We start from the raw sequence: 15,750 nt of genomic DNA, 5'->3' as shown, positions 1-15,750 counted from the left end.
AACCCTGCTTAAGGAAGTGACGTAAGGTCCTCATTGGGGGCTCCTAAGACTTCTGTTAAGCTTCTTGAAAGACAAAATATATCCCTTTCCCTTGGAATATGCCATCTGTTTTCCATTGTGAAATAAATCGTACCAGTATCTTAAACATTGTGATAGTTTTCACGGATTCATTAGCTGTCCCTTCATCAGCACAGGAAAAGATTGGCCCATGATTGATTAATTTTTTTCTTTAGCTCAAAGGAGCTGATCTGGAAACAATATTTACTTCTAAACCAAACACATATACCCAACGAATGGGTAGTTAGGTAGAATCAGGTTAAAAGTGTCTTCACGAGGATAACAAGGTCTCTGGAAGCCAGTGAAAAAGATTCTGGGTTCAGGAATGGGTAGCTTGTCTTGAAAGCATCTAGACGGAAAGTTAAAAAGCGGTGGACACTGTGGGTAGGCAGTCCTGCGGGCAGGCAGTCCTGCGTGCTAGGCTCCTCTCCCAGCAGCTGCTACAGGATGCCCAGATTTATCCGGGAGGGAAGTTGTTGCTCAGCAACTGGATGACTGTGAATTTAAAGCATGTTTGTTACAGCCAGACAGTTGTTAAGCATTGGATAAAAAGAGAGGAAACTGCTTTGGTGGTGAGGGGGCAACCAGGAGAGGCGCCCTGCGTGCTAGGAAATGCGTCATGAGTGGAGAATTCAGACTCAGTTACACGAAGGGTGGGGGGACATGCCAACTGTCTCCACTGGGAGAGGTCATCCAGACGTGCTGTCTCCTGATCCTGGGAGGAACAGTGTCTGAAGGTCTAAAGCAGAGAGGGTGGGCTCTGGGTTATGTGAACAGAAAAGTTATGAGACTTTCTTTAGTGCGACAGAAACTAGGCCTTGTTCCCTCCTGACAACTTCTGCTCCAGTGTCTGTCTCTGATGAACACAAAACTGAGCTTGGAATCCAGAGGGGGCAGGAGATGAAAGGTGATTCTGTGAGGTAGAACTTCCTCTAGTCCTGGGAGTCTGAGGGAGGATCGAGGGGCCCCTGCAGAGCACAGTGGGCTCTCCCCCATCGCCTGCCACCCCCTTCTTCTGTGTGTGTGTGTGTGTGTGTGTGTGTGTGTGTGTGTGTGTGTATGGTATGTGTGTATGTGTGTATATGTGTGAGTGTGTATGATGGATGTGTGTATGTGTGTATGTGTATATGGTATGTGTGTATATGTGTGTGTGACTCTCTGTATGTGTTGTGTGTTGTGTATGTATGCGTGTGTATGTGTGTCCTGTGTGTGGTATATATTTGCATGTGTGTATGTGTGTGTGATGCATGTATGTATATGCTGTCTGTATGTACATGTATATGGTATGTGTTTATATGTGTGTATCTGTGTATGTGTGATGTTTATATGTGTCTCTGTGTGTGGTATGTGTATATATATGTGTGTGGTATGTGTGTGGTATATTATGTATATGTATGTGAGTAGTGTGTGGTATGTATGTGTGTATATGTGGTGTGTATGCGGTGTGTGTGTGGTTGGTGTGTATGTAATGTGGTATATGTATGTGTTGTGTATGCGTGAATGTGTTATGTGGTATGTGTTGTGTATGTGGTGTGCTGTGGTGTGTATGTGTGTATGTGAATGTGGTGTGTGTATGTATATATGTATATGTGTATGTGGTATGTGTGGTGTGTGTGTGTGTGTGTGTGTGTGTGTGTGTACAGGCCAGAGGACAACTTCAGGGGCCATTCCTCAGGCACCATTCACCCTTTAATGAATGAATTAATTAATTAATCAATTTTGAATTTTGAGTCATGGCCTTGAACTGGCTTGGAGCTTGGTAAGCCGGCTGGCCAGTGAGCCCTTGGGATACACTTTCCTCTGCCTCCCTAGTGCAGGGATCTACAAGCATGCTCTACCATATCTGACTTTTTTCACATAGGTTCTAGGTGTTGAACACAGCCCTCATACTTTAGGTCAACCACTTTACTGACTGAACCTGCCCACACTTTCACTTGGTATAAGCAAAATGTCTTTGGTTTCAAAGTGTGTTTCCCATCTTTTCTCTGACACAAATTTCACTGCACTCCCATGATGTGTGTAGAATGGGTCTTATTGTCAATCACAAGGTAGAAGAAATGGCCCTTTATAAACAGCACCAGAAAGCAGTCTCTGGGCCACTAGGGGATGCTTGTATGGGCCAGCAGGTGGCCCAGGACTCTGGTCCTCTACCACTGATCTCACCCTCCAGAGCCAGTGCTGAGGGGTTTTATGAAAATATCCAAGGTCAACGACAACACCAGGAACCGGCATGGTTTCCTGTACCCTGCCTCAACCCAGAAGGAAGAAACACCTCGACTGTGCTGAGGCTGGGCTGCAGGTAGCGGTTCGGGGGCCTGGGCGTTAGCTGAGACTGTGCTGGACCCCAGACGTGAGGTCACATCTGTGCTGTGATTATCTACCTGTCGCCCTGAGCTCCGCAGTTCAGTGTACGCTGGATTACTACGACATGGGGTCTCCCTCATGGCTGAATTCTGCTGCTGTTCTAAGTTTGTAATATGGGAGTGAGTTTCTATCTTGTACATCTGGGTCTTAACTCTGATCCCCTTGTGTGCTCAAGCACGGACACAGTCGCATCATCTTCGGAGAGGATCCTGTGGTTCTGTCACTGTCCTGAGTGATCCTGGACTGTGTATAATAGATTCTGTGCACATATGCATTCGTGTAAGTGCTTCTGGGGCAGGGGTGGGGGTGGGGGACAGATCTGTCATCCACATTCCCACTGTAAACTTTTAGAGTGAGTTTAACTCTTGAAAAAGAAAAAAGAAACATCTTATTTTGTACTTGAGATATATCTGAGATACTTGTATATTAGTAGGGAGGTAGGAAAGAAACTTCATTGCAATAGATTTTAACCTAAGGTCTGACTTCTGTGGCTTCCAAGAGTCTCTACCCCTTCACATCTGTGGGGACTTATATTCCCTAGGGAAAGGCTTGGAGCTAGTGTCAGATTCTCAAACATGATCCTAATCCATAAAAACAATTCAGAACTACTGTTCTGCAGAGAGCCGAAGTATCTATCAGGAGCCAAAATCCTTCCAAAAGCCAATTTACACTGGAGGGAACCTGTTATCTAGCATGTGGGTATCACATAGTGTAAGTACGTGATCTATACCGACTGAAGACAGGCAGAGACACCAGACCCCACTCTCCGAACTAGCAGCTGTCCCAGGGACTGGCTTCTGTCCCAAGTCACTTTAGCTCTGATCACCAGGATTCTTTCTTCCTCAGTCTATAAAGTCACATCTGGTCTGTCCTGAGAACAAGCCCTAGCTTACCATATATATCTAGATCCTAAAGGAACTCAAGACAAGCAAATGAGAAGATCATTAGCCCAGGCACATTAAGACCTCCCTTCTATTTCCTTTATTGAAATCTATTTGCCAAGGGGACCCCTATCCTAATAACCACTAATTTAATAGATGTAAACGGGGCGGGGGGAAGCTACAGATGCTGTAAGTCAAATACTTCTAGTATGGCTTAATGGTTTTTAAAACTCTGTTTCTGTCTGAGTTTTGTTTCTGCCTGCCATGTGCCCCCAACCCCCACAGTCCCCAACACACCCTGCCCCCCTACCACTACCCCAACTCCCCTTCAATACACACACACTGCTGCTTGCACTGGAATTTGATTTCTTTCTCCTTTCTTCCCGAAGTAGGAGAAAGTTAGGTAGCCGCAGCAATCCAGAGGAAGTGAGGGGGAGAGAGGGGAGGGAAGAAATATATCATAGAGGTAAAGTCACTAATGAGACATTATTGTTAAACCCAGGAGATGTGGGGTTTCCCCAGAGAATTGTGCATAGCAAAAAAGCCACTCGAAAATTGGAGCACATAGTTGAAATTTAACAAACTGCTGGCCAGTGACCCCGGGGAGCGGAAAGCAAGGCCAGCTCTCGCCAGAGGATGCGCAGTCCGCCTCTGTTTACTCCCGGTGACTCAGGAATTCAGGGAGCAGAGCCAAGAGTGAAGCGGGACATGGGCTGCGGCAAGTAGTCAGGACCCCCAAGACTGGCCTTTTCTTCTCTGAAACTCAATATTCGGCCAGCTGAGAGTCCCGGGGACACAAGTGCAACGGAGACAGAAAAGCAAAAGCCACAGCAGCGTAGAGATTGAGAGAGAGGGAAAAACCGAAGCCAAACTGTGCTACAGCAGGAACATTTACAGAGGAGAAAGTTGTGATCCCAGAAGCCATCTTTCTTCCCTCCACAGCCACGGAGAAGGGGGAAAAGGAGGGGAAACTCAAGATTTCCCAGCAGAATGGCGGTCTCAGCGTCGCCTCTTCTCCTCGGCTGAGTTTCCACAAATAAACATCCACAGACAAGGGACGAATTTGCTTCTCAGCAAGATTTCAAAGCTGTGCACCGGAGTGGGAGAGAAAACAGGAAGGCAGGAGGGGTGGGGTGGAGGAGGGGCAGAGGGGCCTGCGCAACCTGGGCCCTCACCCGAAACGGACTAAAGGACTAAAGGGATGCACGGTTGTTTCTGTTTTTGTTTTTAATGAGGCGCGAAAGTTTCAGGTATTGCTGGCAGTAATGATGCCCTGGGCCCAGCTCTGAGCCTCTGGGTTTCAAGTTGCCTGCTGTTAGCCTGAAAAGGTCCCAGGTAAAGACGAACTTCATGCTATGGCAGTTGGAGGTGAATCTGAGAGAGGCTAAAACATGGAGAGAATCAAGGGAACATATGCGAGTGTGCGTGTGTGTGTGTGTGTGTGTGTGTGTGTGTGTGAGAGAGAGAGAGAGAGAGAGAGACAGAGACAGAGACAGAGAGAGAGACAGAGACAGAGAGACAGAGACAGACACAGAGAAACAGACACACACACACACACACACACACACACACACACACACACACATTATGTGACGGGGTTGGGTAGAACAAGGCCCAAAGAACTGCATTTGGATTATTTGAAGATGACAACATTCCGTTCTGACCTCTAAAGGAAGAGGAAAAACACAGCTGGCCCCAGTTGGTGCTTAACTCCCACTAGGTTGTTCCCTCAGTTCCCTCAGCTCTACAGATTCCCAGGTCTGGAGGTTGCTCTCACCCTACCCCAACCCTAGCTCTATACTCAGCAGGGGCAGGTGCTGGTCACAGTGGCTTACAGAGATTTTTCCCCCCCTCTTTCTTTGTTAATGAGAACTGACTTGGCATTTAATAACACCTTATTTATATAAGGGCTACGTGTGCACAAGAAACAACCCAGGAGAAGGGCCGGCCCAGGGTCCCCCCACCCCCACTCCCCGGCCGGAATGACAGTGGCTATGCGCCAACCAGCTGCAATAACAGTCAGGCCACAGAGGCTAGTCATGCTCCTCCAGGGGGCCACGGGGTCTGCCCAGGCCACCCTATGCCTGCCTGGGGATTGTTTTCCTAAAACCACTCCCCAGGATGGGAACAGGAAACAATGAAAGCAAAATCTTATTTAATGCTTGCTATTTCTTTTAAGTTCTTTATTAGTAATTTATTTGCTTTTAATGTTTAGCTGCCCTGTTCGTTTGTACCGGGGAAGGCACATTTCAAGGGCACTAGACGACTAGACAGGGTGTTTACACTTTGCTAGGCGCTCACGAGTTCTACTTCACTCAGTTCTTTTCTCGTTGAGGCAGAAGGACCGAAGGGGATGGCAGGCCAGGAGGTCTGCGCAGGTCACCTGATGCCTCCCGCTGGGGTGTTTCCCTCTGCCACGCCCACTTTTGCCTCGTAGTTCTAAGAGAAGGGGTGGGCAGTGTACCTCTGAAGCACTGTGTTCTTGAAGCCTGGAGGTGTTTGTGTTACGCGTATTGCTGTTTCGTCTATACAAACTGAGCTTGTAAGGTCAAACTCCTTTGCTCAGGTTGATAATTTTTGACCCTGGCTGGAGTTTGGAGCTATCTACAAAGATCTCGAAAATACCGAAGTAACCTGAACTAACAGACTCTGGATTCTGGGGCTAGAAGTATACTTTGTTTTTTTCTTTTTTGAGACAGCCTGGCCTTAAACACCTCATGTAGTCAAGGGTGACCTTGCTCCTCCTGCCTCTAATTTCCCACCAGTGGAATTACAGAGTGTACGTTAGCGTGGTTAGTATGTGACAGTGCTGGGGATCAAACCCAGGGCCTAGTAGGCATGTCAGGCAAGTACTCTACAACTAAACTGCACCCCCACCCCCACATATGTAGCTGTTGAAGCTTTCTTGCTGATTCTGTATTCTGCTAAACTAAGGACTGCTGCTCTCAGGGACAAGTATTGTTTGTGGCTGAGCTTTCTCCACGGAGGAGCTTTGAGCTGGTTGGTTGGATTGTTTGTGAGCTGAGTGAGGGAAGGAGGCTCAATGTTGGCGCCATGGCCTCTGCTCAGTGCCTGGCCCCTGCAGGTACCCACTGCAGATGTACAGAGCAGGTACATCTAAGTAAGTGAGAGAGACTAGTAAAACTTCTGATTTCTAAAGCCAATGAAAGGCAGAAGAAAGGTGTGTTGGTTTGAATAGGAATGGCCCCCACAGATTCATGTGTTTGAATGCTGGGCCATTAGGAGTATGGGGCACTCGTAGGAGGTGCGGCCTTGTTGGAATGGGTGTGGCCTTGTTGGAGGAAGTCTGTCATTGTGGGGGCGGGCTTTGAGGTCTCCTATGCTCAAGCTATGCGGGTACGTAATCCAGTCTCCTCCTTGCTGCCTTCAGATCAACTCTCAGCTCCTTCTCCAGCACTAGGTCTATCTTCAGGATGCCATGGAAGTGACCTGCCATGATGCTAATGAACTAAACCTCTGACACTGCAAGCCTGCCCCCAGTTTATTGTTGTCCTTTAAAAGAGTGACCTTGGTCCTAGTGTCTCTACACAGCAATAAAACCCAAACTAAGAAGGGTTTCTGGTCTTGTTTGATAAGTAAACACCCAGATCAGCCCCAGCAAGGGGTTAACTACAGTTTGTATCTTAGTGTCACACAAAGGTCCATCTGTTAAAGGGATGCTCTCCATCTTGACACCAGTGAGGACCGTGGAACTGGTAAGGGAGAGGGCCTAGTGGGAGGTCTTTGGGCTAGTGAAAGGTCTGCCATTGGAGGGTATAGTGGGAACTCCAAGTCCCCCCTCGTTCTCTTCTGAGAAATGAGTGCATTATTCTGCCATGTATTCAGCTACTATGTGCTGCCTCCTTAAGGACTCAAAATGATAAGATCCATTCGTCACAGACTGGAATCTCTAAAACTGTGAACCAAAGGAAGCTCTTTCTCTGACAGATTAGGGACTGTGTTATGGTAATGCAGAACTGTCTGACACAAGGTCTAGTCACTGATGCATAGTTTTGTCCAGATTCAAGTCTATTCTGGCCCCACCCAGGACAAAGTGAACTGAAGACCAGACCCCAGAAGAGGCCAAGGTTGCTCTTGTAGCCCGCTGAGGACAGAGATGTTCTGGCCACAGGCTGTTAATTCTGTCGGCAGTATAGGAAGCATCAAGGCATCTCTGAGGCCCTAGACTTTTTATGGTGACCTCCTCAGGTCATGACACCTTTTACCTGCTTTGGAGGCCCATCCCAATGAGCTGGGGAAATTCAGAGTTACTCCCAAGGGAAACTCAAAATTAACTGTCAGAAACTATGAGACCTATTTTATTTTGATTCATTTTAAAGAATGCATCTGGCTTCTTTTCTTCTCCTTTCTTTCCTGTTCTGTGTATTTTCCCCCCCAAAGACAACGCCTCCTGTATCCTAGGCTAGCTGAAGATGATCATTAAAGTCCGGCACTCCTGCCCCACCTCCTAAGTGCTGGGATTACAGATGTTTATGTGAGCTAACCCCGGATTTGTGTATGGAAGGCAAGCACTCTCACCAACTCAGCAACAACCCTGTCCCCAGCTTAAAGATAAGCCGAGAGAGAGAGAGAGAGAGAGAGAGAGAGAGAGAGAGAGCAAGAGAGAGAGAGAGCAAGAGAGGAAGAGTGTGAAAGAGCATTAGAGAGAGCTGTAGAAAGGGAGAGAGGAAGAGAGAGAGCTCGCAAAAGAGAAAGGGAGAGAGAACAAGAGAGGAAGAGTGTGAAAGAGCATTAGAGAGAGCTGTAGAAAGGGAGAGAGAAAGAGAGAGAGAGCAAAAGAGAAAGGGAGAGAGAACAAGAGAGGAAGAGTGTGAAAGAGTATTAGAGAGACAGAGCTGTAGAAAGGGAGAAAGAAAGAGAGAGAAGAGAGAGAGCAAAAGAGAAAGGGAGAGAGAACAAGAGAGGAAGAGTGTGAAAGAGCATTAGAGAGAGCTATAGAAAGGGAGAGAGGATGAGAGAGAGAGAGCGAGAGCTAGAAAGAGCATTAAAGAGCAAGAGAGGGGGCTAGAGGGAGGGGAGAGAACAAGACTGAGAGAGAGAGAGGAGAGTGTACACTTTCTGAGATTTGAGAAAACAACCATGAAAACAAAATAATATAAACTCCACAATCAACAAATAACCTTAGAATATCTCCAATAACATCTTAGTGATTGACTTTCCTCATGGCACAGGTTCAGAAATTAAAATACAGGCAAAAAGAAACATACAATTGGGATGCTAGAACAGCATCTTTTCTAAAGGATTCTAATAAATGCTGCTAAATGTGGCCTCTAGGGACCCCCATAAGGATCTCCTAGAGGGGGGAAGGGAATAGCATTTGAAATGTAAAGACATAAAACATCCAATAAAAATATTTTTAAAAAACGAATCGCCTAAGGAATGAGGCAGCTTCCCACCAGCAGGGCTGGGGACTTGAACTTGCGTGTTTTAACAACCTCTGATGATTTCCCACATCCTGAAGTTTGACACCTCTGTGCTCCACCCTACCCTTCTAGCAAAAGGAGACATTCGTGGACTCTGGGAGTCTGGGTATGGCTGGAGAGCAGAAGGCTGGCTTAGCTGTCCAGCATTCCTGAAATGTTGAGATAATCAACTTTTCTATTTTGTTTTTCTATCTAGGAAGAGTACCTGGGGGTCAAATACAGACCTATAAGAAAAAATTTGAACTCGCTGGTTGAAATGTATGAAAGCTTTGCACAGTTTTTTTTTTTCCCTCTCTACCTTTTCCTACTATTTTATACACAGGTTTGTTCAACCTGTGGTCCACAGGGGGCAGATTCCGACATAACTGTGAAGGAATCTCAACATGCCTGTAGATGACAATGTCAGGTTACATGTCAAAAGGTTGGGCACCCCGGAAGTATCATACTTGTTGTCTAGATGAACAGTAGGACCAGAACAGAGCCAGTGTCTTACCTGTAACCATGAATGAGACTCACTAATCTGCAGATGGTGGAGAACATTCTTTTCACATTTGGAGTGGATATACACCCACTGTCAGAGGCTGGGGGTTGGGTGGGGAGGGAGGGGTTGTGAACCAAACTCCTTTCCCCTGCTGCTATTCTAGAAGAACTAGGAGTTTCCTCAAGGCTCCATCGAGCACACACCTTCCTTAATGTCAATTCTCCAATGGCCTGCCTGCTCCCAGGAGTTGCCAGGAATCCTAAGATGCAGACAGGGAACCCTTTCCTTACCACACGGAAGAGTTTGAAGAAGTCCACGTCGGCATACAGAGTGTCTTCTATCCACTGTAGGGTGACCTGGGAGAGGGGACACAGGGCACCGCGTACCGCCTGTGCCCCCCAACGCTGGCTGAAGATGATGAAGCGTTGCAACAGGGCCTCGCTGCAGGCAATGTCTTTCAGTTCCAAGTCTGGGACTCCATAAGCAAACTGCAGGGAAGAGAAAAGATGCTGGAGAACCCCTTGTAGGAAAACTTTACCAGCCTCTTAAACGAGGGTACCACATCCTGACCCACAGTCCTGATGAACAGACCACCTTCTACGGCAAAGGGGATTGAAAGGGCAGACAGTCTGCTAACTAGTTGGTTTAAAACACACAGATTAGCTGGACGGTGATGATGGCTCGTGCCTTTAATCCCAGTAGAGGCAGGCGGATCTGCGAATTAGAGGCCACCCAGGGTTTACAGAGGGAGTTCCAGGATGACAGGGCTACACAGAGAAAAAACAAAAAGAAACGAAACCCTAAACACACAGACTGATTTGAGTCATCCAGGTGGGTTTAATGTCGTGTAAGGGACTATGACGTTGAGAGGTGGCAGAGGAAAAACTGTGTGAGGCAGAAGTGCTGTGAGAAAGGCTTCACAGGCCACTACTCATCTTGGCAAGCGGGGACGGGGAGGGACCTCCATCCAAGGAGTGCGTTCAGTCTGTCAAGGTGGGTAAGATGAGAAAATGGGTTTTCCTTTAGACAGCCCGGTGAAGAGTGTGACTTAATGGAACCTCGACTTTGCATGACCTGGTGAATCATAAGGTAATAAACCTGTGCTGTCGTAAGCCTTCAAGTTCGTGGTCATCTTAATTGTTAAAAATTCAAACCCTACCTCAAAGCTCACTTTATCAGAAAGCTTTGTAAAGATTGAGAGATCTCCTTGGAAAAGGATGCTAAGGCGCCATCAGGGCTTCTCCCAGTGGCTGAAGTGGAGGAGTAGTGAAAACAAACACATATTATGGAGACATTGATCAACTTCTTCTCACTAGCATTACCACACAAAAATACAAGGAAGCCGGATCAGTTTGATTTTGATTTTGTTATTGTTTTCTGTTTGCTTGACTATTTGAGGCAGGGTCTCACTCTAGCCCAGGCTGACCTGGAACTTATTCTGTAGCTCAGGTAATTTTCCTATCTCAGTCTTCTGAGGTTACAGGAGCAAGCCACCATATCTGACACAATTAAGTTTAAATTTCAGCTACACAACAAATAACTTTCAGTATGTCTCAAATAAATTGCAACGGGAGAACAATTGTGCTGAAAATGTTTGTGATTCTCTGAAATTCAGAATCAAGTATATAGCACATATTTTAACCACAGCCATAGACCTAGCTAGCCCACATCCCACACCTCTTAGAAGCTCACAGAGAATGACTTGGAACACCATGACTATGTTGCTCTCCATGACTATTATGGAATGGAAGAGGTCTCAAGCCTGGTCAGGGCTTCTTAGCTGCCTGGAGTGTTCACCGTCATCCCAGAGTTCCAGACTGGGTACCATGGAACAGATTCACAAGACTAGGCCCTGAAGACACTGTGTAACTCTTATCACACAGACCTCCACATTGGAAGGCAGAGCAGTCTCTGTCAGCCTCACAGAAAGAAACATGGTTCTGTATCACACAGACACCACACTGGTTCCCCCATGAGGCACAGGCATGATCAGTCTAGGGTCTGTAATAGGGGTGTTCCCACAGATCATTCTGCCTTTGCCCACACCTCATTTCGTATCTCTGGGCAAAACCCCATCATCTCTCTAGCCAGAAGCTGAAACATTTTTCATAAGCTCACTTTGTCTGACCCTCTCGTACTCCAAAGGAAGGAGCTCGTGAAAGGGGACCAGGCAACAACACATGTACATAGGGATTAGCTAACGTCCTGGTTTTCTCTCTATTGCTGGGATGAAACTCCAGGACCAAAAGCAACTTGGGGAGGAAAAGGTTTATTTCATTCCATAGTTTACAGTCCATCATGAGGGGAAGTCAGGACAGGAACTCAAGGCAGGAGGTTGGAGGTGGGAACTGAAGCAGAGGCCATGGAGGGGAGCTGCTCACTGACTTGTTCTCCATGGCTTGCTCAGCTAACTTTCTTATACACCCAGGACCGCCTGGCAATCCCAAGGACTGTCTTAAGTAAGGTCACTGTCACTGTGATGTAACACCATGACCAAAGCCACTTGGGGGAGGAAAGGATTTAGTAGCCTTAAGACTCCTCATCACTGAAGAAAATCAATGCAAAAACTCAAACAGCAGGAACCTGGAAGCAGGAGCTGATGGCTGATGCAGAGGTCGTGGAGGGGTGTTTCTTTCTTTCTTTTTTTCTTTTCTTCTTTTTTTTTTTTATTAACTTGAGTATTTCTTATTTACATTTCAAATGTTATTCCCTTTTCCCTTTTCCGGTTTCCATGCCAACATCCCCCTAGCCCCTCCCCCTCCCCTTCGTTATGGGTGTTCCCCTCCCCATCTTCCCCCCATTACCGCCCTCCCCCCAACAATCACATTCACTGGGGGTTCAGTCTTAGCAGGACCCAGGGCTTCCCCTTCCACTGGTGCTCTTACTAGGATATTCATTGCTACCTATGGGGTCAGAGTCCAGGGTCAGTCTATGTATAGTCTTTAGGTAGTGGCTTAGTCCCTGGAAGCTCTGGTTGCTTGACATTGTTGTACATATGGGGTCTCGAGCCCCTTCAAGCTCTTCCAGTTCTTTCTCTGATTCCTTCAACGGGGGTCCTATTCTCAGTTCAGTGGTTTGCTGCTGGCATTCGCCTCTGTGTTTGCTGTATTCTGGGTGTGTCTCTCAGGAGAGATCTACATCCGGCTCCTGTCGGTCTGCACTTCTTTGCTTCATCCATCTTGTCTAATTGGGTGGCTGTATATGTATGGGCCACATGTGGGGCAGGCTCTGAATGGGTGTTCCTTCTGTCTCTGTTTTAATCTTTGCCTCTCTATTCCCTGCCTCTCCATTCTATTCTTGTTCTGGAGGGGTGTTTCTTACTGCTTGTTCATCATGGCTTGCTCAGCCTGCTTTCTTATAAATCCCAGGACCACCAGCCCAGGGAGGGCACCACTCACAATGGGCTGAGAATCCTCCCACATCAACCACTAATTAAGAAAATGCCCTACAGGCTCACCTACAACCGGATCTTATGGAGGCATTTTCTTTTTTTTTTTTTTTTTTCTTTTTTGGTTCTTTTTTTCGGAGCTGGGGACCGAACCCAGGGCCTTTCGCTTCCTAGGTAAGCGCTCTACCACTGAGCTAAATCCCCAGCCCTGGAGGCATTTTCTTAATTGAGTTTCCCTTTTCTCAGAGAACTCTTGCTTGTGCTAAATTGACAAACAACTCCAAAAAAAAAAAAAAAAAAAAAAAAAAAAACCAAAAAACCCAAAAAACAAAAAACAAAACAAAACAAAACAAAAAAAACCAACAAAAAACAAAACAAAACAAAAAGCAAAAAAAATCCTAATTGACAAAACCTCACTTATCCAATCAAATACTCTTTCAGTGTTATTCACTGAACTATTGATCAGGGATCGAGGACTGGGGAATCTAGAGATGACTAACACAGGCTTCCTATCCTTTGAAGAGCTCTCTAAGTAGCTGCATATATGAGCAGTTAGACGGTATAAGTGTAAGATCAAATAAATCAAAGCTAGACTATGAAAGGAGAAGGATCAGAAAGGTCAGTCAGGGCTGAGATAACTCAGTGGCAGAACACCCCTCCTTCCTATGCGTGACACTCTGGGTGTTACACCTACCACAGAAGAGACATTGAGAGAAACAGAGTTGGTGGGGGGGGGTGGGAAGAGAGAGCAAGAGAATAGCTAGTCAAAGTTCCTAGACTTTACCAGACATGGTGGTACAGGGCAGGCCTGTAATCCCAGCACTCAGAAGGTAGAGGCAGGAACATCAGAAGCTCAAGGCCGTCCTCAGCTAACAGTGTACTTGAGGCCAGCCTGGGCTACATGACAGCCTGTCTCAAAAATAATGGTGACAAAGTACTTGGTGCTTATTAAGTGTGTCTGGGACCATTCTAAGTGGTTCACATATATTAATTTTTCAGTCTCTTCTTATTACCACCATGTATGGTAGGCATTTTCGTGGTGAGGAAACAGGCATAGAGTGGAGCATTCGAGTGATTCATGGTGATTTACAGTGTGTGGGCCTCGCAGAGACTCCTAGAGACTCGCCAATGCTCACTAACTCTGGTGAGTAAGGAAAAGGGAGGATTGGCCCAAGAAAGGAAGCTTATGAGCGTTATTGAGGATGCAACATCTAGATTGGGGCCTGAAGCATCCTCAGGAGTTTTCAGGGCTGGAGAGATGGGAATGCGACAGAACTGTATTCCTCTCTTCATTTAATGATTTCCTAGAAGCAATGCGGTATTGAGATGCCCCACCCCTCCCAGAGCTGTGCTCATGTGCCAGGAAGAAAGGACCGGAAGAGACTCTACTGATGGTGATGAACAGAGAGTTCCGTCTTGGTAAAGATGATTAATCACAGCTTCCACTCGGGACACTGAAAAGACAGATGGACACTGTGGCTGCAAGTTCTAGTGGCCATGTTGGATAAAGGTCACAGAGCCCAGATGGGGTGGAAGTCAAGATGAGGGGGGAGGGGTGGGTGACCAGCTGAGAAGCAAGGTGGCCTGGGCAATACAAAGGGAGCCAGGTGGGTGGTGAGTGGCCTCTCAGGAGTGACAGGGAAGCTGTGGAACTTGCTGATCTGAGAGCCCTGGCTACTCTGGTCAGGAGCTGGTGGCACAACCTGGTGACCCTGGTCCCCTCTCCCCATAAAGAGCCTCAGTCCTGGTGCCAAGAGGGCAGCAGCCACTTGAACTCCAGAGGTCATGGCTGTACAAGCTTGAAGGAAACTTCCCTAAATTCCAACCCTTATCTCTGCCTCCCTTTTATTACCAACTGGAAATCTTCACCGGCATTGCCAGGACTGGAGTTTTATGAGCTGAAGTAAAAGCAAACGGGAAAACAGAGCAGTCAGTACTGATGAGAACTCCCTGGGATGACGATGGAAGGCGGGCTGTGCTGGGCAGCCAGCCCAGGGCTCGGCCTCACCAGGAACTGACTCTTCTTCGCTCGTCTGTTTCCAGAGACAACCATAGAGCCTGGATGATCAGAAAGCAGGCATGGGCTCCTTCACCGTGGTGTGGGGAACCAGCATAAAAACCCCTTCATCAACTCAAGAAGGATGACCAAAATGCAGATGCTTCACTCCTTCTTTAAAAGGGGAACAAGAATACCCTTGGGAGGGGATAGGGAGGCAAAGTGTAGAACAGAGACTGAAGGAACACCCATTCAGAGCCTGCCCCACATGTGGCCCATACATATACAGCCACCAAACTAGATAAGATGGATGGAGCAAAGAAGTGCAGGCTAACAGGAGCCGGATGTAGATCTCTCCTGAGAGACACAGCCAGAATACAGAAAATACAGAGGCGGATGCCAGCAGCAAACCACTGAACTGAGAATAGGACCCCCGTTGAAGGAATCAGAGAAAGAACTGGAAGAGCTTGAAGGGGCTTGAGACCCCATATGTACAACAATGCCAAACAACCAGAGCTTCCAGGGACTAAGCCACTACCCAAAGACTATACATGGACTGACCCTGGGCTCCAACCTCATAGTTAACAATGAATATCCTAGTAAGAGCACCAGTGGAAGGGGAAGCCCTTGGTCCTGCTAAGACTGAACCTCCAGTGAACGTGATTGTTGGGGGGAGGGCGGTAATGGGGGGAGGATGGGGAGGGGAACTCCCATAGAGAATGGGAGGGGGAGAGGTTAGGGGGATGTTGGCATGGAAACCGGAAAAGGGAATAACATTTGAAATATAAATAAGAAATACCCAATTTAATAAAGATGAAAAAATGATATTCCATATATCAACTAAAAATAAAAAAACAACAACAACAAAAAGCAAAACAAAACAAAAAGATCCTTCATCACCACCAGGTGGGGAGGGTCTCCCCCTTCATGAGTGCAGGTGCCCAAGGAGGCATATGTTGAAGCCCCCAGAAGCAGGAGTTACAGGAGGTTGTAAGCTAACTGACAGGATGCTGGAAACCACACTTGGGCCATGTCTTAGTGATTTGTTCTATGTAGCCACTCTATATGCTGGATGGACAGATGACTAAGGCTACTGTTATAAAGAAAGCATTTAACTGGGGCACTGTTTAAAGTCTCAA

At 46.9% G+C, this 15,750-nt stretch overlaps 1 protein-coding gene across 2 annotated transcripts in view; it reads right to left on the bottom strand.

The window, feature by feature from the left end:
• Abca4 (ATP binding cassette subfamily A member 4) overlaps positions 1-15,750 on the bottom strand; it is a 137,261-nt gene that overhangs the window by 102,481 nt on the left and 19,030 nt on the right. For both annotated transcript variants that reach the window (XM_063281945.1, NM_001107721.1), the window contains exon 6: positions 9,518-9,715. In XM_063281945.1, coding sequence (XP_063138015.1) covers positions 9,518-9,715 — 198 coding nt within the window. The remainder of the gene's footprint in view (positions 1-9,517; positions 9,716-15,750) is intronic.

This window comes from Rattus norvegicus, chromosome 2, assembly GCF_036323735.1.
Source record: "Rattus norvegicus strain BN/NHsdMcwi chromosome 2, GRCr8, whole genome shotgun sequence".
NCBI lineage: Eukaryota > Metazoa > Chordata > Mammalia > Rodentia > Muridae > Rattus > Rattus norvegicus.
This window is presented reverse-complemented; position numbering and strand designations above follow the sequence as displayed.